General features: G+C 42.4%; 1 protein-coding gene across 1 annotated transcript; it reads left to right on the top strand.

Annotated features, from left to right (window-relative positions):
- The first annotated feature begins 4,467 nt into the window (after window positions 1–4,467).
- Window positions 4,468–26,587, top strand: LOC147035425 (MAPK regulated corepressor interacting protein 2-like). Its single transcript, XM_085898103.1, has 6 exons — window positions 4,468–4,624; window positions 4,728–4,827; window positions 9,176–9,327; window positions 9,833–9,934; window positions 19,379–19,450; window positions 19,565–26,587. Exons 1-5 carry the CDS (start codon window positions 4,573–4,575, stop codon window positions 19,447–19,449), a joined length of 477 nt encoding a protein of 158 aa, XP_085754229.1. The 5' UTR covers window positions 4,468–4,572; the 3' UTR covers window position 19,450; window positions 19,565–26,587.
- The last annotated feature ends 1,075 nt before the right edge of the window (window positions 26,588–27,662 follow it).

Genomic DNA, 27,662 nt, shown 5'->3' with positions numbered 1-27,662 from the left:
ACTATTGGACAGAGCCCGCAAAGTCTTTGGAAATTATTCATTGTCCTGTTGATTTTTTGTGAACCAAGTAACCTACTCGCACTCTGGAATGATCATAAAGCTGCGTTAGCAGAAGATTTTTTCCATCGCCACAACGTTCATGTTGATGACGACCACGCAGGGGCAATGTACAATCTTTGCTTGATGGAAATAGAAGACCACATCCTCGCACAAGGAGGTCAAACTCTGGATAACTACAACCTTCCTGTCATTGACTGTACAACGGCCACAAACCACGCACAGGAGTACGTTCGGTACGTGAATTTCGACGGATGTGAACAAAACCAGTACATCAACAACCACGAGCATCGGCTGACGGCAAATCAAACAGAAATATATGCACTATTTCTCGACAAAGTAAAAACACAGCACTGCGGTATCACCTTTGTTGACGCTCTTGGAGGGACAGGTAAAACTTTCCTCTTGAATTTAATTCTCACAAAGATCAGATCGAATGGCCATGTCGCTATTGCTACAGCATCGAGTGGTATAGCCGCAACTTTACGAACAGGGGGACGTACTCTACATTCCACCTTCAAAGTACCCCTGAATGCTCACAAACAAGGTACACCAACCTGCTCTATGAAAAAAAAGGGACGGCAATCGCTAGAGTGATGAACGAAGCCAAAGCAATTATTGTGGACGAGGCTCCGATGACACACATGGCCGTGTATGAAGTGATCGATAGGACCCTACAGGATATTTGTGGAAATTCAAAACCATTTGGTGGCATCCTGGAAATGTTCTGTGGAGACTTCCGCCAAATACTACCCGTTGTGAAGCAAGGAACACATGCAAACAGTCCATGCGATGCTGAAGCGATCGGCGTTATGGCGCAACGTTACAACGTACCGACTGTATGACAACATACGAGCACAGCTTACAAATGACCCCACCGCTGCGAATTACGCCGACCTCCTCATGAACATTGGAGATGGTAACTACCTTGTTTAAAATAAACCGGACACCATCACTTTACCAGAAGGGATCCACCAGCAGGAAACTCCTTCCAAATTAATCGAGGAAATCTATGTCGGATTAACAGGACGTGCTCCAAACAACAACAACTGGTTGTTATAACGAGTGATACTCACACCTCTAAATGAAACAGTGGATGCTGTCAACTCTACCATCATTGACCGCTTCCCAGGAGAAGTCAAGATATATAATGCAATCAACACTACACTCACTCCGGAGGAAGCGGTGCACTTTCCTGTTGAATTTCTGATTTCCATTGAAATATCAGGGATACCACCACACAAACTTAAACTGAAAGTTGGCTGCCCAGTTATTGTTCTATGTTCATTGGATCCACCAAATATCATCAATGGCACCCACTGTACAGTCCACCAAATGAGCCCAAATGTGATTGAAGTAATCCTGATTAATGGACCGGCAGCAGGAAAACGTGCATCAATTCCAAGGATACCACTTATACCATCCGACAGTGACCTGCCATTCCAGTTCCGTAGATTACAATTTCCATTACGACCTTGCTTTGCCATGACAATAAACAAAGCACAGGGACAGACGTTCAGCATAATCGGACTAGATCTGCATTCGCCTGTTTTCTCACACAGAATGTTGTAAGTTGTGGATCAAGAGTTGGATCAAGATCAAAGCTGCACGTCCATGCCACAGACAAGAAAACGAGGAACGTTGTTTTTAAAAATGTGCTGCAGTAGACGACCGAAGAGACCCGTTCGTAACAAAATTGACTGGACAGAAACTGTGAGTAACCAACATATGCTTTCATTTATGAATTAATCGTCAAGGACGGGTACTTTGCTCGTGTTAAAATATATCTGAGCTAGAACGGCACTAGGTAGACCACGTACCTCCACCAGGCTGAACAGTTTCCGTTTTGGAACCCACTGAAAGGCCGGATTTGGATCCAGACCTCCAAAATCTAATTTGTTTGTACTTGTCACCAAACCAACTCGTCCACCTAGTTTTGTCTGAATCCGTCCATCAGTTTTTGAGATATCATGCTATATTGTATATAGTTTCTGGCCCAACCTCTCAATGGTGAAGAATCACTTTAAAAATTCTGGAATCCTGATCCGATCTTCACCAAAATCCGACGAATTCGTCCGTGTGACACACCTAACCTGTCCACCAAGTTTTGTTCTAATCCGTCCATAACCTTTTGAGATGTCTTGCTCAGAGACAGACAAACAGTGGTGAAAACATAACCTCCAAGATGAACATTACTGCATTACCTAAAAAGGCTGTATTTCTACAATGTCTGGTGGTTTGGGTGTTGATGTGTTTTGTTTGAAGTTGTCTCGTTGTTTGATGAGGTGTACCATTTCTGGCATGTCGTTGGTTGGGGTTGTATTTTTTGATATTGCCCTTTGGAATGTATTCATCTGATCGATCAGTTTTGGTGGCTCCCCACGAAGACCAAGAATCCTCCAGAGGGAATCCCGATTCACTGAATCAAACGCTTTACAGAGATTAACATGGGCTGAAAGCAGTCCCTGCCAAAACTCTCATCTGCATTCGGTGAAGACCCGAAGAGCAAGGATACGGTCAATCGTTGACCTCTTTGGTGTAAAGCCTGACTACTCTGGACACTGGTGCTCAATCAGATGGTGGCGAACCTGATCAAGAACAAGTCTGAAGACGACAATGGTTCACGAGCGGTATTTGATGATGTAGATTGTTTCAGAAGTCAAGGATGAGACAATGTGATAATTTTTGACCATGTTATAAAAATGATTAACATGATGTGGTAGGATTGATAGGTTTTTAGCTGCAAAATGTCGAAAACCCGGTTTCGTTCAACAACTTTCAAAATTTGAACTTTGCATAACCTTTAAAGGTCACAAAACAATGTTGTGGACATTAAAATAAGGAAACAGGATATGTGCTATATCGTATTGGAGTAAGTTCATCGAAGAAGGTCGAAAACCCGGTTCAATTACCACAACTTTGAAAATTTCACCTTTGTGAACTTTAAAGGTCAAAGGTCAAGGATTATGACCTTTGGTGCAAACTTCCTCCGGAACATTCCAGGAACAATATAACGTCATATACGCTATATGGCATTTTGCACTCCTCGGATTATATCCATACTTTGATGAAATCAGCGTAAAAATAAACTTGAAGGGGGCGCCACGGGCAAGGTGTTCGAGATAGAGCAAAATGGTTTCAAGACTTCAGGTGGGGAATGACCTCAAGATTATGCATAAAAATATTGTCATCCTCGCTCTCAAAGTTTGGGTGGTCGTATGATTTTTATGTCAAAATTCGCAATTTTCTAAGTTTTTGACCTTGTGACCTTGACCTTGGGACGAAAATGAAAAATCTGACAACGACAAGTTTTAGATAATTCATTTTGCTATTCAAATACTGAAGAACCCATTTCATTCAGTCAATTCCCTCGGAGAAGATAGATTTTTAATCCGACTACCCCTAAAAATGGCTATTTTTTGGCCGTGGTTCCACCCACAATGGGCGTAGTCACGCCCTCATCCAGGAAAACACAACTAGACATTGATATCGAACACATAACTAAGTTTCATCAAGATCGGATCAAAGTGCACGGAATTCTGCTCTGGACAGACACACACACACACACACACACACACACACACACACACACACACACACACACACACACACACACACAGAGACACACAGAGACACACACACACAGAGACACACACACACAGAGACACACACACACACATAACGAATATAGAGGTCACTCTGGCTGACGCTCGTGAACAAATTATCCGAGCAAAGACCTTGCCCGGCACTGAGGACAACGTCACCCCCTCGGTGGTTGTTGCAGTCTCAGCGATCACCCTTCCCTTTCCGTCCCTCAGATGGACGTTAAACCGGACGACCCTGTGATAAGTTGCGGACGTTAAATATCCCACGGTGTCCTCACGAAGAGTGGGTGAATTATTATCACGGTCGACACCACCACTCGATCCCAAATTATTGCCCGGACTGTGCGGACGGAGTGGATTCGAACCGCGGGACGGGCAGTTTTGACTGTGATCAAACTGTTATTAAAAGTTTCGGTACAAATGAGGTTATAAAATTGTCCATTTGTCTGATTTAGCAAAACAGTGCCCGATGGAGCAAAAAAATATATATAATGCTTAGCAATCGTGAAAGCAATCAGAAAACGTAGACCACTCATTATTCCGCCGCCCATTACACCGCCACATCACGAGTCGTGAACGCAGGCGATGACAGCAAGTACAAAACACACGAGCTGGCGACTACGTCGACGGAAAAAAACGAAACATTTGAAGACCGCGCAAGATCCGATTAAATAGACGGAGATAATCGTTCGTTCGGACGAAATCAACAACTTCCCCAACGATTAAAATCCAATTTGCAATGATGTTCCCCGCCCCCTTTGAGAACCCCACCCCCGAGTCGGACCAATCAGGTGTCGCCCACGTGGAGGCGCTGATATTGCCGCGGAACACGTGACGCGAGTTGTCGCGGAACTCGGTCCAAGGACGCGTGGCGACAAAAGCAGTCCCGCAGACGCTGGTCCCCGAGGCGATGTACACCATTGCTAGAGGGCCGAACAAATTGGTCACTCACAGATTGAGAGGTGTTTATTGGCGGGTATGTTTCGGAGCGTGATTATATGTGCGGGAAAGTGGGACGGTCACGCTGATCTTTCTGTCCACACGCGTCCTTGTCGCGGTATGCAGGTCCGTGCCAGCAGGTAGACACCAAGCAGTTACCCCTGGGTGGCCTTGATTCCCGAAGCGCGTCGAAGAGAGGCGAAGTGCAGGCTCGAGCGATCGCAAGGTACGTGTTTCATTGGTAACGCTGGTAACGAACCCTCGGCAGCGCAGCGATGTTGCCTGACCTTGTGTCGGGGTACGCTAGAGGTCTTGCCTCGGCGAGGCTCGTGGAGGCCTCGATAACAGCATCGAGGTGCTTTTGTTATTGAAACAGCAAATCCCGAAGAACGTTAAAAAGATGTCGATGTGACTGTTAATCTTTCTTTAATTAAGTTTCCAGGAATTCCTTCATCGTTTTTTTTTTTTTTTTTTTTTTTTTATAATTTTTTTTTTTTTTAATTCATATCATGACTGGTGTCATGTGTCAAACAACAATCGTGTCATGTCGGGTGTTTCATAATCATACCATGCATCGGGTTTTTAACGATCGTATCGGAACGGTAGATAATAATCATGTATCGTATCGGGTATTTAATAATCGCATCATAATCAGATACTTGATGATATAGGTATTTAACAATAGAATCGCATCATATCAGGTACTTGATAATTCATATAGGGTATTTAACAATAGAATCACATCATATCAGGTACTTGATAATTCATATAGGGTGTTTAACAATAGAATCACATCATATCAGGTACTTGACAATAGAATCGCATCATATCAGGTACTTGATGATGATATAGGTATTTAACAATAGAATCGCATCATATCAGGTACTTGATAAATCATATAGGGTACTTAATAATAGAATCACATCATATCAGGTACTTGATAAAGATATAGGTATTTAACAATAGAATCGCATCATATCAGGTACTTTATGAATCATATGGGTTACTTAACAGTATAATCACATCATATCAGGTACTTGATAATGATATAGGTATTTAACAATAGAATCGCATCATATCAGGTACTCAGTAAATTAAATAGGGTATTTAACAATAAAATCGCCTCATCGTGTATTTCATAACAACATTGGGTGTCCAACGAGGACATCGGGTTTTTATTGCTTATATAATATCGGGTATTTCATCATCATATCATAGCGGGGATTTCATAATCGCATCATATTGGGTATTTCACAATCGCATCATAGCAGGTATTTCACAATCACATCTTAGCAGGTATTTCATAATCACATCATATCAGGTATTTCATAATCATGTCATATCGGGTATTTCATAATTGTATCATATCGGGTATTTCACAATCACGTCATATCGGGTATTTTATAATCGTGTCATATCGGGTATTTCATAATCGTATCTTATCGGGTAATTCATAATCACGTCATATTGGCTATTTCATAATCACGTCATATGGGTATTTCACAATCACATCTTAGCGGGTATTTCATAATCATGTCATATTAGGTATTTCATAATCATGTCATATCGGGTATTTCACAATCACGTCATATCGGGTATTTCATAATCGTGTCATATCGGGTATTTCATAATCGTATCATATCGGGTATTTCATAATCGTATCATATCGGGTATTTCATAATCGTATCATATCGGGTATTTCACAATCTCATCTTAGCAGGTGTTTCATAATCACATCATATCAAGTATTTCATAATCACGTCATATTGGGGATTTCATAATCACGTCATATGGGTATTTAACAATCGCGTCATATCGGGTATTTCACAATCTCATCATATCGGGTATTTCATAATCGTGTCATATTGGGTATTTCACAATCGCGTCGTATCGGGTATTTCACAATCGCGTCATATCGGGTATTTCATAATCATGTCATATCGGGTATTTCATAATCGTGTCATATCGGGTATTTCATAATCGTGTCATATCGGGTATTTCATAATCGTATCATATCGGGTATTTCACAATCGCATCATAGCGGGTATTTCACAATCTCATCTTAGCAGGTGTTTCATAATCACATCATATCGGGTATTTCACAATTGCGTCATATTGGGTATTTCACAATCGCGTCATATCGGGTATTTCATAATCACGTCATATCGGGTATTTCATAATCGTATCATATCGGGTATTTCACACGTCATATGGGTATTTCACAATCGCGTCGTAACGGGTATTTCGCAATCGCGTCGTAGCGGGTATTTCGTAATCGCATCGTAGCGGGTATTTCATAATCACGTCATATTGGATAGTTCAAAATCACGTCATATGGGTATTTCATAATCATGTCATATGGGTATTTCACAATCACGTAATATCGGGTATTTCATAATCACATCATATTGGGTATTTCATAATCACATCATATTGGGTATTTCAAAATCACGACATATTGGGTGTTTCATAATCTCGTCGTATCGGGTAGTTCACAATCACGTCGTAGCGGGTATTTCGTAATCACGTCGTCGCGCATATTTTGTAATCGTAGCGGGTATTTCATAATCATTATAATTATGTCGTACCGTATTTTCGGCTTCCCGACTATGCTATTGATATATGACGAAACTATGCTACTATGATATCTTGATTCGACTTAAAAGGTTAAAGTCGTACCGACTGCCGGCGTACCGTATTTTCCAGTGTATAAACCGCACTTTTTTATCGGCACTAAAAGGTAAAAGTTGTGGGTGCGGTTAATACACCGGTATTTAAAAAAAATTGGTCTTAAAAACGATCATTGTTGAATTTAAATTGTATTCCAAATGAACACGTTTGTAGTAGTTGGCACTGCTGTAAAGCTCAATTCCACCGTTTAAATGTTGAAAATTGGTTTAGGTTAAGAGTCTTGTACAGCATTTTATTAACAGTGTGCGGAAATTAAATAAAGTGACACCCGAAAACACGCAGAGTTTAGGAGTCCAATCACTGGAGTCCAATAACGGAGCACCCACCTCAAATAAGCTTGCGTGGCAAGCTTCCCTCGTATGTCGTGTTCAAGAGGAAGACGCTGCCCAAGGTCAAGTTTCGTGTGTGTGTGTGTGTGTGTGTGTGTGTGTGTGTGTGTGTGTGTGTGTGTGTGTGTGTGTGTGTGTGTGTGTGTGTGTGTGTGTGTGTGTGTAACAACCAATCAACCCTGAGTACTTTTCTATATGAGGGTAGGAAATGAATTTAAAAGGAAGACGAAGAATCTCATGAGAGCGAGGAGCCATGTGAGATTGTGAAGCTTTAAGAAGTACCAATGCTGCTCGGTTCTTTTGGCTTCCTTTGGTTTTCTTCGTTTTCCCTTGTTTCTATCACCGGTTCCTAACTTGCTTCCTGTGGATTACTTGCGTCGACCAGACAAACTTTCTTACTTCACAGGCCTTTGTATTTGACCCAGGTTTCAAGGAACATTAGCTGCATCTCGGTGGAACCACTACAGATGAACTTTCCTATTACCCTGACTTGGTATTTTAGTCAGTTGAAAAGCAACATTTTGTGATGCGTTTCCCACCAGGATTTTTGACCCAGAGTCTGAGGAGCATTGGCCACATGCATCTTGGTTGAACTTTCACCATTACTCCCGTCGCTACGTTGGCTGAGCATGATGTTGAATGGGAGACTGCCGGCGTTCATCGGGATGATGATGATCCAAAAGGCTATTGGAAGAATGTTCTATGGACAGATGAGTCAAAAGTGCAACTTTTTGGCTGAAATGAGAAAAAATGTTTCATGAAAACCAAACGCTGCATTCAAACACAAGAACCTCATGCCAACCGTGAAGTGTGGTGGTTGGAATACCATGGTTTTGGACTGCTTTGCTGCCTCAGGACCCGGACGGCTTGCCATTATTGACGGAACGATGAATTCTGGATTGTACCAGCAAATTCTACAGAAGAATGTCAGGGCACCTGTCTGTGAGCTTAAGCTTAACATCAAGTGGGTTATGCAGCACGATAACAATCCCAAACACACAAGTACATCTACAACAGAATGGCTGAAGTAGAAGAGATTTTGCATTTTTGGAATGGCCAAGTCAAAGTCCAGAACTTAACCCAATTGCAATGTTGTGGCAGAACCTGAAGTGAGCAGTTCATGAAAGAAAGCCCACAAATAACTCCGAGTTGAAGCAGTTCTGTAAGAAGGAATGGGCCAAAGTTCCTTTAAGCCGATGTTCAAGACCGAACAAGTTACGGGACACATTTGATTGAAGTTATTCCTACTGAATAGGGTGCCACCAGTTAGTTACTGTATGGAAAGGTTCACATCCTTTATCTGACGATGTAATTGAATAGTCCATCATTTTGCTCAAGAAGTAAATGAAAAAGTTGATTTTTTTTTTTTTTGTGTGCTATTTGTTTAATCAGGTTCTCTTTATCTATTTTAAAACTTAGATGAAGATCTGATTACATTTTAGGTCATATTTATGCAGAAATACAGAAAATTCTAAAGGGTTCACTAATGTTTGCTCACCACTGTAAACCTGAAGGTGTTTATAATACAAAAGAGTTGCTCAATTCCTTCCCCAGTTTTTCTGCAGATCCTCAATGTTGTGGAAGTCCCAAGCTGGTGTTTAACCCTGTGGGTGAAAGGCCAAAGAACGGGCTGCGCTGCAAAACACATTCTTCCTCCGAGACGCACACCCCTCAGCACGACAGAAACGTTCGCTTCGTGTCCAACGGTGAGCTCTGGGTGCTCCTCAGCGACTCATCGATAACGCCATTTAGGTTTTCTACACGTGGTGAAAAATCCCTTCCGGAACGCTGCAAACACTGTCATATAGCTTATCGTCTGTACGAAGCTGTGAATGGAAATCCACATGAATGTTTCCATTATTCACGACTATTACTGGTTGGTTGTTTGTTTGGAAGTCTTGAGAGATTACTCAAGAGTTTCCATCGGACATTCCTCAAAGCTGTGTTAGAGAACCTTGGAGACTATGGAGAGTCTTCACTCTTCCATGAGCCAGGATTTTGTAAACCAAAACCAAATAAGATAAATTACCATGCATCTGTGCACAGTTGAACAAACACCTACTGTGGTTGTTCCATATAAATCCTCTGGTCTTGACAACATATAAAGTATAATTGATACATTTTGTGGCCAGTTTTGGATGATGAACATTTTATTTGTGTTTTGAGCTCTTTGGACTGCATCTCAGTTCGACTTCCTCTTGGTGTCTCCAGCTTGGCAAAATGTTGAGCGAGACCTTGACAATTCTTCCACATCTGGGAGTTTGTGGGCCCCGGTGAAGTACGTGGAAAAGACGTCCAGTGAATACTTAAAAGGTTTGGAATTTTTTATTATTATTACCTTCATCATCAAAGGTGGATGGAGGTTATGTTTTCACCCCTGTTTGTTTGTTTGTTTGTTTGTTTGTTTGTGATAGCTCAAAAAGTTATGGACTGAGTTGGATGAAACTTGGTGGACAGGTTTGGGTGTGTGACAAGGCCAAATTGCTTTTAGTCCGGATGTCAAACACCATTTTACAAGATGACCTTGCATTCGGGTCCGCACAATGTTTTTCTGCATTTTTGTAATCACCAGACCATCTGAATGAATATTCCGATTGATGCCACTCTGGCACCCTTGAGCATTTTAGTCGAAACCCATTAATATGCAAATTAGCAGTCGCCATTATCAAAATAACAATTTTTCTTAATATCTCCAGAAGTAAGCATCCAAATAGCCTGGTTGAGGTGTCTACACCCATGTTTTTAGGGTCACTGGTTATGATAAACCCACTTACAATTTGATAACATTGAAATTTAGCTCATTCATATGCAAATTAGCAGTTGCCGTTATTGAAAATGTAGATAAATAGACATGTAGATAGAAAAAAAACCACTTCATTCTTTGTGAATATAGATCACTTTATTAAACATACAGATTAAACAATTTGACAGTATGCGATGAAAGCAGCTAACAGCATGAACAAAAGAAGACATTCCTGTGTGAATAAAATGTTCATATATATAACAGGTTTGTAAACCTTATGAAGGCTACTTCAGTGCTTGGTGTCTCATTCAGTGTCAGAGTCATCATCAAGGGCAAATGCAGCAGCTGTCTTGGTGCGCTCATTCCTGCAGCCAGTATCTCCAAGACACGTACAGAAAACTGTGCAGTGTAACTTGGCTGCTGTGCAGCGGCATTTAGCTGTGTAGCATTGCTTGTCGGAGGAACACCCACATCGTATTAGCTCCAAGATCTCTGGTGGTGCAAGAGCGACGTTGGGCGGAAGCATAATTGGAAGTAATGATCTTGATGCCTCATCACATTTCCATCCATACTGAGTGGGATCCAGAGGTGGTGGCTGCAACTCAGCAGCTGACTTCCATATTGCTGTCTGGATATGAGCGCATCACACGTTTTGTTCAAAGGACTCTGTAGTTGGTGGCAGAGCGTTTAGGTCTGGTGCTTTGATGGCATTTGGTTTCACCATCTTCATAGACCCACACCTCTTTGTGAACATCAGACATGTTGCTTCTGTCCTTGCTACCATAGCAAACAGCCATGAACACAGTGACTTTGGCGATGACATCGTCAATAGATGCATCCACATTCCCAAGTTTTTGAAGTGAATGGCCTGCTGTGAGTGTCTTCTTGCCAGTCAATTTACCTCTACCATACATCTGGGCAACAGTGTCGCAACCTGTCAGTGCGTGTAAAGCTAGTAGGTCTTGCACCATCCCGGCATGCTTTCTGGCAGTGGCTCCAACGTCGATCAACGATCAGCCAGGACATGTTTCTTCCATTGTTATGCAGCATTGCAGATGAAGCTCTGCGAAGTGATACACAAGCAAGATGAACACATCAGTATCATCACAGATGACTGTTATGCATTTTGCGCCATCTTCGGCAACTTTAGCGACTTGCTGAATCATGATGACATCTGCCTCCTCATGCGTCGTCTTCACATCAGTGCGACACCTTTTGGCTCCGTGGTGTATTTCCACTGGGGTAGACTCCTGTCCCGTAATGACGAGCCTGTGTTGGCTCTGCTTTCTCTGTTGACTAACGTCAATCAAATTCTGGCAAATCAGTTCTTTCAGCTGAACTTTGTTCTCAGTTACTGACAGAACCACCAGCTGTGGAGGCAGTGGAGTCTGGCGGTTCAACCTGTAGCGCCTGCGAGCTTGCTGCCCAGCTCTTGCTAATCTTGTTCCACTCTTGATGCTGAAATCATGATTTCTGTCAAATACCAGATATACATCTGATTTGTCCACCTTTGCCATGATGTAGCTCGTGAAGTTATTAACAAAGTCTTGCACAATTCCCCTGTTAGGCCAATGAATAACCCAGAGGATTGCACAGCCATCTAAGATGGTGACTTCAGGTTGTGGACCCAGTCTTGCTGAGATTTCCACTTGGAGATTCGTCTTCAATGTCGACTTGGTCTTTGCTATTCTCATCTACCTCTTTTCATCGAACATTGATGTTGGTACAGGTGCAAGCTCGTACTCTAAGACGTCACATAGTTTGATGTTTCGAGTTTATTGGAGTCCCATGACCCTGGAGTAGATGAGATTTAGATCACAAACCTCAGTAGATCCCACACGCATGACTTTCCATGTCACTGCCATAGTTATGACTTGTTTAGATAAGGGAGCGTTGAATCACTGCTGCCCAGCTTTCTTCATATGAATGCATCTGTGCTCGGCCAATGTCAACTGCCCTTGGTGCGTTCACCTTCTCCGGTCCAATTCTGGCAGTTGCAATGTTGGCAACTCTGTCTGCATGTTCGTTTGGGTCAAGTGGGTCGATACAGGACTGGAGTTTTCTCCTTATCTTATCTCAGTCCTCTGCATAAGATCGTATGCGTGATGGCTTCTCTTCCTTGTGAATGGTCAGCTCTGTGACTATCTGCCCCTCAGGCATATCTGTGAGATTGTGGACTATCTGACTAAACGTGTGCATACTATAGGCCCACTTCTTCAGTGTAGAAGGCTTCAGTTTAATGCCAACGATTCCATGTATGCCATGACTGTAGCGCATGAACGTGGACTTGATGTACATATCCGACCATATGCCGTTCCATAGGCCCTTCTTGTGCCACATCACGTTATCTCCTTTTAAGAACATTTCCAGAATGTCTCCATGAAGCCTTTCCATCGATCAAAGGGAGTAGAGCCCATATCTAGCATAGTTGTGATGTCCAGCCGCGAAGAAGTAGGGAAGGCATCTCCTTCATAGCCCAAAGATGCAATGGCCAGTCTCCTTCACGCTCAGCACGAACAAACGCCATCATGATGAATACAGGTTTCACAAGGTTCTGTACCCATAGTTGTGTGGTCATGCTCTTTGTTGCTTTGGTTTCAAGAGTATCCATTAAGTCTTCATGACTTTCTGCCTGAGCCACGCTGGAACGAAGGACCTCCTCAGTCACCAATCGCAGGGCCCTGAAGTTTTGGGGAAACTTTTTTTCCACCAAGCATATGAGCAACACCTCCGAAGGCAGATTTCATCACGTCTTCCAGCCCACTTTCAGCCATCGAGCTCCCTACACAACCGATGAAACTCATAAGGGTGTGCATGCCACCCAGCCTTGGTATGAACTGGGTAAATCGCTCAGGATAAACCCATATAACATTAACGGCCACTCGATACAGCTGTTGGTCGTTTGTGAAGATGGTTACGGTTTATCCACACTCTGCGGTCAAGTGTTTTCCCTCCTCCATTGCTGTAAACATTGTGTCTGGATCAGCTGGATCCATATCTATGAGTGGTGTATAAATGGCCCTCGTTGCAGGTTGGATGGATCGTCCTTGCTCTCTGCAGAGCTTCGTATCAAAGCCACCAAACTCTGGTATGTTCTGATCAGAAGTGATTTGCTTCAGAAAAGAGAAATCCATAACTTGAACTCTCCTAAGTTGTATAGCTTGATGAGCCAATACATGGAGAGGTAACACCACACGTGTGGCTTCTTCAACTGGCATCGCTGGTTTCTCAGGTCACTTGTACCTTTGAACCGAAATGTCTTCTGTCACAGGCGTCTTCATTTCATCACGGGTCAATCGTCTGATGATGGCTTCATCTTCAGATGTGGAAGATATCGCCTGATATTTTAAGGTAAGTAGTACTGCAAGAGAATGTGTTGAAACGGGTCCATTCTGGGATGAGATCTTTGTGTCGAAGTTGTCGGCAACAACCTGAACGAGGCCACATTCAGCATTGGGGGTTCCCCTAATCCCGGAGTGAACAGTTGCAGCCTTTGTTGCTGATCCCTTGAAACGCTGAAACTCATCATAGGAACAGGTCACACGATAGTTGTACAACTGCTCGATGAGGCTTTTACGACTGACTAGAACTCCCAGTGCTATTTGGAGTGTAGTTGGTCGATTGGTGATCATATTCGTTATGATGTTTCCTATCAGAGCTCCTGGAAGTGTGCAGTCCAGTTTAGCTGATATTTTGGAGAGTAGCAATTGAAGGGTTGAACTCACTGCTTCATTAGCAATATCTATATTAATTCTAGTCTGATAGGAACTGAGGTCGGACGACAACTGCTTAGATTCCTGTGCAACCTTCTTGGCAATTCGTTCTATGGAAACATCAATGGTGTCATCTTCATCTGATGCGACTAAGTTGATCGCAGTGGACATTCTGCTGCGAAACAATATTAAACAAACCATGTGACCTATCAATTAGAAAATATCAAAAGGCACCAGTTCACCACTTGTTTGATATGTGTATCAAATTTTGTAAATATATCTTGAGGGGATTTGTAGTTAAGCTCCAGAAACGAAATGTGACGGACGGACGGAGGGACGGAACCCATTTCTATATCCCCCGCCAATTTCGTTGGTTGGCGGGGAATAACTAGCGACACCTTCACTAGACAGAACCAGAAGCTCAGAGCCAAGTATATCCAACAATTTGGATAACAGGGTTCGTCGAGAATATAGCTTTCCTCCATGATCCTTGTACATATTGTTGACTTGTACTGAATTCCAGATGTGCAACATGTCGTTTTTCATCGATAGGATGGTAGAACTGACAACTGGCTCAATGTTCTGAGTTTCTCTGCCACTGTGTGCTGCTGCTGCAACAGAACGGAGTGCCATGAAGGACTTTCTGCAGTCATCGTGATATCTCGCATCAGCAGCATGAAGATCGCTGATTGCACCCATTAATCGTATCTTGACCTGGTGTCCTTCTTCATCCTGGCGGGAATCGATAACATCTAGAATAGTTTGTTTGAAAGTTGTCCGATCAACACGATCTGCAGTCCTACAAAGGAGAACTCGCTGCCAGCGATTAGGATTCTTCTTATCAACGTCCATGATGCACTTTTCTCCGCAAAAAATGCAATGTTCTTTAAAGTCAAGTACTGTCGTCTTTGAACGGCGGCTTCTTTTGCTTGTTGAAGCATCTTCCAAACAGATATTACTCATTCGTTTCAAGTGTCTTTCTATGTGTGAGCGTGATGTGTACGTTGACACAGTCTCTATGGCATTTGAGCTTGACAGATTCGTCTGCCTGTAATCTCTGTTCAAGTTCTTCTTGTATACCATCTTGTCTTGCTTTGCTTGACCGGTTGATACTTCGCACTCTGTCTGGACTAACTGTTACCAGAGGTTTTCCAGCTTTAGTTGCATCGCAGGGACTGAAGAAACAGTCTCCCATGGTGATGGAGCCTCATCCTGTAACAATAGAGGAAATTATAAACATCAGTAAACATTTAATTTCTTTGTTCGTATTTTAAAAAATTCTCAGGAAACAGGTTCCACCCTGCGTACTTTTAAAAATCAATAAAATACACAGTTGCTTTCAGACAGATCATGTTAAATAATAATAAAAAAGTTGCTTGCAAATAATATCGATCATTCTACTGTATCAGAAGACATTACTCTTACTTAAAACTTAGTTCTCCATGTTTCTTTCATTACATTATGAACCTCAACTTACTTGATCAGAAACAGTTCATGCTGTTGATCTTCTGAGGTCAGCCATTTCTTCACAACTGTACTGGGGATAAACGGCTCTGCGCAAGTTATTTTCAAACAGTTTTGTTGTTGTTGTATAATTGTACTGCAAAAAGGCCGATCGGCGCGGACAAATTCAGGTAGTAGGGTTATGCTAATTTGCATATTAATGAGCTAAATTTAAATGTTATTTAATTTTAAGTGGGTTTATCATGACCAGTGACCCTAAAACCATGAGTGTAGACACCTCAACCAGGCTATTTGGATACTTACTTTTGGAGACATTAAGAATAAGAAAAATAATTTTGACAATGGCCACCGCTAATTTGCATATTAATGGATTTATACAAAAATGCTCAAGGGTGCCAGAGTGGCATCAATCGGAATATTCCTTCAGTTGGTCTGGTAATCACAAAAATGCAGAAAAACATTGTGCGGACCCTAATGCACGATTTTCTGGCCAACACTTGGACTATTTGATCCTGGTGAAGATCTGGATACAATAAAAAAAAAATTCTTCAAGAATTTTCACCATTGAGAGATGTGGCCAAAAATATAATGTAGCACAATATCTCAAAAAGTTATGGACTGATGATGACAAAATTTGGTGGATGAGTTACAGTATGTAGTTGACAACAAGCCGATTAAATTTTGGTTAAGGAATATTTTCAAATAAGGAATATTTTAGTCTTAGTTTGAAGTCAATTGAACCATTTTTGACAAAGTTATGAGCGAAAAACGATTTTGACCTCTCCGTGACCTGACCTTGACCTTTGATCCAATTGGACCCAAAAGTTAATGGGGTCGTCCAACGTCAATTGCCCACCTGTGGATTAAATTTGATAGTGTTTGCTAAAGACGTTTTGCCGTAAAGTTGCTAAAAGACAGACAGACAAACAAACAAACCGGACGATTACAATATCCCGCTCCCTCCCTCTGGGGGGGGGGGGGGGATAAAAAGGCTGTGAAAACGTCTGGGAAATGTAGATCGTCGGAAGGACAGAAAAGTAGGGTTCTCTTTACAAGGGTGATCTTGATGTGAGAGGTTCTGCTGTAGCTTTTGTGATGCAAAGTTAATATTAATTCTGAAAGGTCAGATATTTGATGAAGTTTATTGGACATAAAATGATGGTCTGATTAAAGAGATGGTCACTTCAGAGGTTTTCTCTTCATGAGAGGTGATCTTTATTGAATTTGACAAGAAAACATTAGTAGTTTCATGGAGAATTACTCACCTCGTGATAACAAAATGCATGCATGTATGGATTTATGGCATTTTGACAAAAATCATGCGGTGGATCTGACCTTTCTGCATTAACTTTGGTGTTTTGGGGATTAAAAAAAAAAATTGACTTTTTTAAAATATATTAAAGGTCTGGATTTTGTTTTAAGATTTGAAAATCATTTATCAGTTGCACATTAAATATGATAACTGAAAAAAACTAGTTTTATTCTTCCCTATTTTCCACAGCAGAAATTGACATTTTTCTCAAAACAATAGAAATAGATTTATGGTGTTTTGGAACCAAACTCTTCATTGCACTTCATTTACATTATCACCTAACATTTCCTTGAATGCCAATTTGTAATTTTATTTTCCAAAACGACAACAGCTGTGATTAAAAAAAAAATAATTAATTTACACTGCCATCAACTGTCTCACCATGGCTTACAAACATCAATTTATTCCATCGTTTCCTTCCTTTCCCTCCATCCATGCATCCATCCCTTCCCTCCCTTCCATTTCATCCATCCTTCCCTCCATCCATCCATCCATTGATAAGGAATGCCATGCTTGGCACCGTACGACACAGTGGGGCGCAACACAGGCAGGTGGCGCCTGAACTTTTTACGTTGATCGATGTATTTTTGATTGTGTTTAGCAGAGTGACAGTGCAGGTACTTTGCCGTGTGTTGCCATGGCTTACAAATGAACATTCAAGCAGCTTGAAGAGAGCTCGCCAAGTGGCTTAAGCACTCAAGCAAACACTCCAATGAAGCGGTTAAGGAATGGCAGGCTTGGAAAGTGATTAGCAATCACCGATGGGTCCTATTAAACACCACCAGGAGATGCCCGGAGAGTCAAACAATGTGTGAGTTCGACAAATGAACACTTTTTTTGTTGTTGTTTTTAGCAGTCAGAACTGCTGCTGAGGTCAATTCCACCATTTAAATTTTGAAATTTGGCTCAGGTTAAGAGATTCTAGATCTTATGGCATGTGCATAAATTAAATAAAGCCATGAAAACTGGTCTATCCAAGCGTTTATAAGCATTGCAATGCTTCCAGCGATTCGTAAGAGAGAGAAAGTGGGGAAAAAAAATTGAGCACTTTATCATTAAGGAATCATTGCGGCCTGTTCCAAGTCAAGGCATTGTTGAGCAGGCCAAAAAAAACAAATGGTGAATTAAGACCCCAGAGGGCCGACAGGGCTGACAGAGGGGTTGACCAAGAATGATTCCTTGATAAAGGATAATTTAATAAGGCCGTTAATTATCTTCTATTAACCCAAACACCAATTTTCATTCCTGCACTCCTTGGAGTACCTTTGGTATGCAAGCAAGGTTTGGGGCTGCGAAGTTTCATGATTTTGGAGTTATGGAGAAAACACCCTGACTGACAAACAATGACATTTATTATGAGTTGATCTGAAATTTAAATTTCAGATAAGGTATTGTCGTGCACCGTCTGTCCGTCCATTTTCTTTTTCGAGTTCTCAAGCCAAGCCGCTGGGCCGATCCAGCTTAAATTTGGCAGAAATGTTCCTGTCCTGACTTGTAACAGCAATGGCATAGCTTGTTCTGTTCACATGACTAAGTAGGTGAAAATTGCCAACTCAGTAAATTTCTTCAAAAATCTTCTCCAGACCCACCAGTCAGAATGCTACCAAATTTGGGTTACAACATTAGGCCAGGGATGTCAAATTGCAGAGATCATGCCGATCACTTGACCAAAAGTGTCAAAATGGCTGACTTGGTGAATATTTGGGAAAAATCGTGTAAATTCCTTCAAAAATCTTATTTTCCCGACCCACCAATCAGAATGCGACCAAATTTGGGTTACGACATTAGGCCAGACTCAGATAAGCTACAAGTACAGTGGTCCTATTTTTTTTATTGAAGATACATTCAAACATACAGTCCATCCATACATACATCAGACACACCTCCTGACTATTATGGTGAGCATCGCCGCGGATTATGTCTCACAAGGTAAAACTGCATAATCTGCACACCACCACCATCCATCTGCCACCCAGACAATTGTTCCTGCTAATGCAAACCATTCAACCAGGAGGAACGTGATGTGATCGGCAGGAAAATCAAAACATGTGGAGTTTGACGACCACTCCACCGATCCCCATTGGACACCGTTCAAATCCCATATCTCAGACAGAGCAGGGGGGTGAGGCTGGAGAGGAGAAGGGAGAAGACAGCTATGGACCGTGATCAGGAGTATATATAAATAAATAAACAAAGGTTTTGAAATATTTTAAATGCAATGTTTAAGGCTCATGGACAAGATTGTATATCTGATTACATGCACAATTAAGGTATGAGACGTTGGTGTGCTTTCATATTAATTGCAAGCACTTTTGGTCGACAATTGGGCTCTGTGAGACACATGCTCAGATGGTAATTGCAAAAGGGTGAACCCAAGTTATACCCCAGACCGTTGTGGAAAGGCAAATTTCAAAAGGCTTTTTATAGTTTGTGAATAAGCATGTGTTTATATTACTTTGTATAATTTCTGCATCCCCCCTCCCCTTGTTACTGAAGACTTCCTTTGCATTTTACACTTCCCACAGACTTTGTTCCTGTGGACTTGGACGAGCTGTGGGCTGAGCGCTTCATGGCTAGAATCAAAATAGCTTCTTAAGGTACGCTAACTGGTGTTCATCTTCTCAGGCATCTGCCAGCGGACCCCCATTGAGGTTCACAATGTCAAGACCATGTACACAGCCATCTGGTAATAAGCACGGTTGACTTTGCAGCTACGCCGTTCTATTCCTCGTGAAATGGACTGGGTTTTTTGGAGGTTTTTTTGGAAGACAGGCGTCATCTTCTCAACGTGTAACCTCTCTGCACAATGTGCCGAAAGCCACGTGCTGTCGACGGCGTGGTAGCGGTTCAAAATAAAACGGATCCAGGTATCTTCAGTTCTCAATATACAATACAACACTAACCTTGTGCATGTGCTTTCTTACTCGACTGGCTGTCTTTAGGGTAAGACCACTCATCTGGCAGCCAACCGCACAGCCGTATCCAAACCTCTACATGTACCAAACTTTGTGCACATTTCAACGATGGACAAACTTGTGGATCATTCGTGAGTCCTGTTACTTTTGCCACATTTTTATTTTACCCTATTTGTGATCCGACACTATCGTGCCTTTTGAAGGATGCGTTGATCAATTTTCTCCAAATTAGCTTTTCTTTCCTTTGTTGATTTTTTTTTCTTTGAACAGACTTTAAAAGAAACTAATTTTTGTCCACACTGCTTATTGTCTGTTCTCCTCTGAGAGTCTTGAGCTCTTGTCTTGGGTGCCATTCCAGCTGGAGAAAAGTCATTGCTGCTACCGACGCACTGCTTGAATATCAATTTCACAACTCGCTTATAATGGTCCACAGCAGGAAGTTCTGCCCTCTAAGATCCCACAATGCTGTTGATTGTCTTTTGGTCCACAGCAGGGAGTTGTGACCCCTTAAGAAGATCCCACAATGCTGATGATGGCCTCTTGATGCAGTTGGGTTTTATTACAGAATTTAAAAACACCACAAGTTACATAACTGCAGTTGTGTAATGATTTTTAAAGCAATTTAGTGAAGCAATATTACTTGAAATGATGAGAGTGCACACTATCGTGATTTTTATTTTTTACTTTGGAGTCGATGTCCCACAAAGCATCATTTTGCACATCACCTTGCCTTGGTTAAAGGTCAGCTTGACGAGACGGCTTTAAGCTGCGAGTCTACAGAGAGCATCAGTCAGAAATTTTCTGACCTTGCTTTTATTCTACCAACTGGATTTCATCTCTAATTCTCCAACATTTGAATGTAGAATGTGCCAGTTCATCACGACACATCGTACCTTGTGGTTGGTACTTGATGTAGAATCGGCCGAGATTAAAAACTATTTCCATGACTGAGTAATTAATGGGAATTATTTTTGGTAATCTTCCTGTTTCTCTCCCCAATTCCTCTTCCACGCAACCTCCTCATTCGCTGAGCTCACGCATATTACAGGTTGAATACTTGGGTCATGCATCATTTGAATCAATTTCCTTTTTACTTGTTCATTGCAATTGCTACTCGTCTGATTAGTCCCTACCCCAAATTTATAATGGCTATCATGCAACCAGTCTGTCATAACAAATCTTCTATGAACCTCCATTTGTACAAACAAAATGTATCGAGAGTTGGAATGAGGTTTAGGATGTAATACCTCATTCACACCACCAACTGTTCCTGCACTGGAACAGCTTTAGCACCATCTTCTCCTTCCTGCATCCTGCCTTCTGCAGCGAAACCCCACCTTCAACCATGGTGGGGATGCAATCACATATTCCTTTAGGTGGAACAGCTCATTTGTACATTGCATCATCACGTTCTTCGACGCCATAAGTGGTGGTTGCAGTGAAGGCCAATGTGGTTGCTTTTATTGAGTTTGAAGATTTGTTTGCACTTTGGACAGAGGAGAATATGCAGGGTCACCTGGTGTCAAATTTGAGGAATGAAAAAGGTGTTCATTCGCATTTCAGCGCAACTGTTATCAAAGGGTGTGAATCGTTCTGTGAAGCAATGTTGGGGTCGAAGGTTAAAGCTTAAATTTGGATCCAAGCAAACGAAGGATGACATCAAAGCCAGGGTAGCATCGAGCAAATCGGTACGACAGGGAACTCGACACAACCCTTAGGAACAGCCCCATCACAGCTTGTCATGCGCACATACAGTTGCACAACAATCATGTCGCCCACAGCCCGTGAGCAAGTAGAAACGCTTAGCTCTGCTCACGGCTCAGAACACATCACCATGGTTGCGCCCCTTGGAATGGAATATTTTGCGATGCGAACATGGCACAGTTGAATTACCTTTGCATTGAAGGACTGCAGCCATCATACCCACAATCCTTCAGTTCGATCTGAACCAATGGATTAGCTTTCACCATTTTTACACAAGCATACCAATAGATTGAGTATTGCTGGCTGGGTGTGTCAGAACCGTGAACATATTTTTCCCCCACATCTTGCCAACCTTGGCTAATCTGTAATTTTAGTTTGTATGTTTAGAGAAATTGGGACCTGTGTTGAGGATTGAGAATACCTGTGACCATGTGATTGTCGTAAAATGCTGTGTATTTGACTGTGCCATGGTAAAATTTCAACTCGAATTACATTTTGCCATTGTACACTCAGATACTTTCATTTTAAAAGCAGTTACCATGTTAACCTGAAATCCTTTCGGGGGGTGGGGGGAGATAAATTACCCAAAGTTCGACCACGACAATATCGGTGATTGGTTGAGTGTATGCTTTTGATTCAAACTGAATATCGTATCATTTAAAGCGTGTTTCCAGCCCGAGGACTTCTCTCTTAATTTTTGAGACTCGACCCAATGTTCGGGCGAGGATACCAAGTCGAGCTTTTTGAAACCTCATCACTTGTGTTGAATGAGTGGAATGTGTAAGGGCATCAAAGGACAGACAGAGGTGGAGATCCATGACAGTTACCCTTCTGGGAAGAAGATGACAGGAACTAACAAAGTCGAGGCTCGTGGATGAGCTGGTACATATCAGGACGTAACGGAACAAAATTAATAGTAGAGAGGGGGTAAACACACCAACAGCAGGGTTGAGGGACAAGATAGAGGGAGACCTGTACAAATAAGGGATGTTGAGAAGAATGAAAGCTAGGTGGTGGACACGGTGGTCAAGATTAATGCAGACGCAAACTTAGTGGTGAGAAAAAGTTTATGAACCCTTTACAATTTTCTGTATTTCTGCATAAATTTGACCTAAAATGTGATCAGATCTTCATCTAAGTCCTAATGATAGATAAAGAAAACCTGATTGAACAAATTGCATACAAAGAAACAAGTCTACTTTTTCATTTATTTATTGAGCAAAATGATCCAACATTCAATTTCTGAGAAAGAAATTGAATGTGAACCTTCATTCAGGAACTGGTGGCTCCCCTTTGAGCAGGATTAACTTCAACCAAACGTTTCCTGTAACTCTTGATCAGTCTGCACATCAGCTTGGACGAATTTTGGCCCATTCCTCCTTGCAGAACTGCTTCAACTCAGAGTTATTTGTGGGCTTACTTGCATGAACTACTCCCTTCAGGTTCTGCCACAACATTTCAATTGGGTTAACGTCTGGATTTTCACTTGGCCTTTCCAAAACGCAAAATCTCTTCTCCTTCAGCCATTCTGTTGTAGATTTACTTGTGTGTTTAGGATCGTTATCTTGCTACATAACCCACTTTCTGTTAAACTTCAGCTCACAGCCAGATGCCCTGGCATTCTCCTATAGAATTATCTGGTGCAATCCAAAATTCATGGTTCTGTCAATGATGGCAAGCCGTCTGGGTCCTGAAGTTGCAATGCAGCTCCAAACCATGATACTCCCACCACTATGCTTCACATTTCGGATGAGGTTCTTATGTTGGAATGCAGTGTTTGGTTTTTGCCTGACATAATGTTTCTCATTTAAGCCAAAAAATTTCACTTGTGACATCTCTCCACAGAACATTCTTCCTTCTGGATCATCTAGGTGGTCTTTGGTAAACTTGAGATGGGTGGCAATGTTCTTCTTGGAGAGGAGTGGTTTCCTCTTTGTCCTTGCTATTCTTGTGCAGTGTTTTCCTGATGTGGACTCATGAACACCAACAGCCAATGCAAGAGAGGTCGGCATATCCCGAGACATTACCCTGAGGTTCTTTGTGACCTCGTGGATTCTTGTACACCTTGCTCTTGGAGTGATTTTTGTTGGACGACCGCTCAGGGAAAAAGTAACCACGGTGTTGAATTATATCCATTCGTACAATATCTGCCTGATAGTGGATGGTGGAGCCCAACTTCTTAAGAAATGGTTTTGTAACCTTTTTCAGACCGATGAGCATCAAGAACTCTTTTTCTGAGGTCCTCAGAAATCTCTTTTGATCGGGGCATGACACGCTTCCACAAACCTGTGGTGAAGATCAGACTGATGGTGATGAACAAAGTTTATGTTTTTCTTGAGGGGCAGGACCACCCAAACTCACTCCTGATTGTCATCTTGTTGATTGAACCACCTGACTGTAATTGCCCTGTTAATTGAGCTGATTAACCGAAAGGTTCATATACGTTTTCTGACAGACGATTTTCTGACAGACATTGAATGTTGAATCATTTTGCTCAATAAATTAATGAAAAAGTAGATTTTTATTTTGTGTGCTCTTTATCTGTTACTCAGACTTAGATGAAGATCTGATCATATTTTAAGTTAAATTTATGCAGAAATACAAGAAACTCTTAAGACACTATATTGCGGAGTGATTTATGAAGTTTTCTGCACATATCCTCTGTCTACATATTTAATGTTCCTCCCTGAAGGATAATTAATGAAAAGTACTGTTGTGTAGATGGCCCCTCCACCCAAAATCACTCCTTCACTGTTTCCGCAGGAACCCATCTTGCTGAAGCTACGCTTCACAGATGACCCACACCAGACCAGTTTCGTCGAAGCGGCACCCGATCGATTGCTTGATGCGTCATTAATCTCATGCGTGCCTACACATAGAAGCTATCAAATTCAGAATTGTTGCTCATTTTGGCCTCCAGGGATCCCGATTAAACCCAAACATTGATGTGGCAAAATGGCGGGAATACGAGATGCACGCAGCCTTAAGGAAATAAATACTTGAATTACAGACGAGACAGACGGCATGAAATTCCAGACACAAAACATAACTTGGCATACAAAAAAATAAACCCTCTGACACCACACAGACAACTACCATATACACAGAACTAGGCATCATGATTGAAAAGTAAAAAAATGACCGTTTTTACAGCCATTTTTCCCTGCTGTGCAGGGGTTTGGCTTTTTCTTGAGGCAATGTTTTATGGCCGGATGCCCTTCCTGACGCCAACCCTGGTCGCCTCTTACGACACACAGGGATATGGTACACCTATTCTAACCGGGGCATACACCGGGACCAGTACACTGGCACTCATTTCGCCGACCTCTGAAGGATGACAGGCTGAGTCAACCCCCTGGTGTTAATTCAGCAGCCAACGGGGCTTGAACTCAGGACCCTGGGATCCCAAGCCGCCACCCTAACCACTAAGCCAACACCAGGCTTCATGATTGAAAAGTAAAAGAGGGAGAAATGTCATGGGTTGAAAAGCTGAGGCAGAACTGCAGGAGAGCGTGCCCTGAGAGGGAGCAGTCAGGCGGGCAGGCTTACAAGGCCAGGTTGTCCCAGTGGTCAGAGAGCAGAGCAGTAAGCAAAGAGCCAGAAATATTTTCCCCACATCTTGTCAACCTTGTCTAATCTGTAACTTTGGTTTGTATGTTTAGAGAAATTGGGACCTGTGTAGAGGATTGAGAAAACCCGGGACCGTGTGATTGTCGTAAATGGTGTGTATCAGTATTTGACTGTCCTAGTTTGGGGGTGCTATGGGTGGAGAAATAGTGAGCCTGGTGTTGGCTTAGTGGTTAGGGTGGTGGCTTGGGATCCTCGGGGTCCTGAGTTTGAGCCCCACTGGCCATTGAATTCCATCAGGGGAGTTGACTCAGCCTGTCATCCTTCCGAGGTCGGCGAAATGAGCACCAATATATTGGCAATTATCCCTGCATGTCGAAGGCGACTGAAGGGTTGGTGTCAGGAAGGGCATCCGGCCGTAAAAACATTGTCACAAGAAAGGGTACCATGATTGGAGCCCACAAAAAGCTGACCCCTGCTCAGGGAAAAAGGCTTTAAAATGGTGTGATAATGATGGGTAGAAAGATAGTGATATAGTGAGGTGGACTGCAAAGGCAACGGGCAGGAACGGCTTTGTTGTTCCAGTTCCCACCTCCCTGCCGGCTGATCATAACTCACAGAGTCTGATCACTCTGTGGGGTCCATTAATCATTGCTCAGGGGGGTTCTCACCCCGGGCACAGCAGACCTGTCGGCAACTCAGACATCCCACCAATGATGGAGTGGGAACAGTTCAAGGCCCACCTTTCCCATGTTGATGGACAGCTGAGGGGGTTGGGGAAGCCTTTTTCCCATTGATTGGAGGTGAGGGGGGAAGGAGCCCTTTCCCTTTGATAGTGGGAGGGAAAAAGCTCTGTCTCAACCCAATTGCACTTGGACAGTTTGACAGGAGAGAACATCTGATGTGACAGGACATAGGAAGTACTTAACTTCTCGACATCTAAATAGAAAGCCCCCCCCCCTTGCTCTCTCTCTGTCTCTCTCTCTGCCTTTCTATCTCTATCTCTCTGCTCTCTGCCCTCTTTCTCTCGGGTCACACGCCATCCAGCATAACTCTAATACATGGCCTTGATTCAGTTGAAAAGGTCCTAAGACTATGTGAACATAAATGGTTGAGATCTCAAAACTAAAGATTGACCCCCACCCCCTACTTTACAAATGTAACAGTATTAAAAAGTGTGTGCTTCCTTATGGTCATAATGATCTACAGGAGAGGGCTATCCAAGAATTGTGCTCTGTGTCCATGGCAACAGCTCTTTGCCTGCAAGACTTTCTTGGTATGCATTAAAGGTTGACAGTAGCAATAGCTGGAGTGGAAGTGCTGTCTGTGGTGTTTTGATTGTGATAAAATTCTGATATCATCATGTCTCTGTGTACACAGATCTAAATGATTCCTTTCCCTGTGGTTGAAATTTTACTCCTGGTTTTGTTTTCTGAACACATTTCCGATTCTTATGTCTAACAAATGTCGAAGGGTGCTTCAACATTCACGATGCCTTGACTTCTTCCCCTTATTCCTGATTTACGAATAAAGATTGAGTAAATTTTCCATGCTTGCATCATTTTGATTTTCAACTTGTGCACTTCTTTGTGCGATTGCTGAAAAGTTGAAACCAATGGGAATGGTTTTGGCACATCGTGGACTTTTCAAACGTTTAAGTTGTGTGGAGGCATTTGGCACGCACAACCATTAGTCCTGACAGGATGGAACCAAGGCAACGGACTTACCCTTCAGCTTGTTCTGAGTTTGATACTGTAATCTTGTAAATATCTTCAAGTGTTTGTACGTTATTTCTTCACGTACGTGATTTGTATATTTGTTCACGGCCGAACCGTTGCACCTCAAGGCCCCAAATTTTGATTGTCGATATTTCAGAATCTGGTCAAGGTTTAAAGCAACCACAGTTTGGCCTTGATGTCTGTTTTGAGGCCACCAAAGACCACTATAAAGTGTATATTTTGGATGTGGGTCAGGCAGTGTTGTCGGTGGCCTGGAGGCAAAAGGTAACCACCATGAGGCCAATAACTCCATAGCTTTTCAATGTTCAACATGTCCTAAAAGCCCCACCAGGAAAAGCTCACCCAGCAGGGCAGCGCCGGGTACCCCCCTCTACTTCGTCATTGTCGTACCCTATTCAAGACTGGCACGATGGCCTTCAGGTATACACACTCACCTCATTGCTGTTTAGCCTGGGTTTGAATCTTGGCCCAGCTATAAAATGCCATCTTGGTGTTTCATAGACAGGGCGAAGCATCCTTTGGATGGAAGTTAAACCAGAGGTCTCCTCTCAGATCATTGGTTGGTGGATGTCAGCTCACCTTGTCTTTCATTAATAGGAGGGGAATTATCACCTCACAAAATCCTAACTAAACTGCTTATAGCATGTGGTTTGCTCTTTTTGGACGTTCTTTGGCACCGGGTTACCCTGCTTGCCATCTCAAAGTGTGCTTCCTGTGTGGGCAGCAGCTTCTGTACTGTAAACAAATTCTGGTTCCCAGGTTGGTAAAAATTAAATGTGAACAGCCATCTTCCGTGCATTTGGCACACTTGATGGTGCAATGGTTAGACGTCAGAGGGTCCACTATGAGTCTGGATGGTCGGTGGTTTGAACCCTGGCCGAGTC

Source organism: Eptatretus burgeri, chromosome 1 (genome assembly GCF_056783735.1).
Source record: "Eptatretus burgeri isolate ZD-2024b chromosome 1, Ebu_testis_v1, whole genome shotgun sequence".
NCBI classification, from domain to species: domain Eukaryota; kingdom Metazoa; phylum Chordata; class Myxini; order Myxiniformes; family Myxinidae; genus Eptatretus; species Eptatretus burgeri.
The sequence above is the reverse complement of the archived record's forward strand: the minus strand, read 5'-3'. Positions and strand labels throughout refer to the sequence as shown.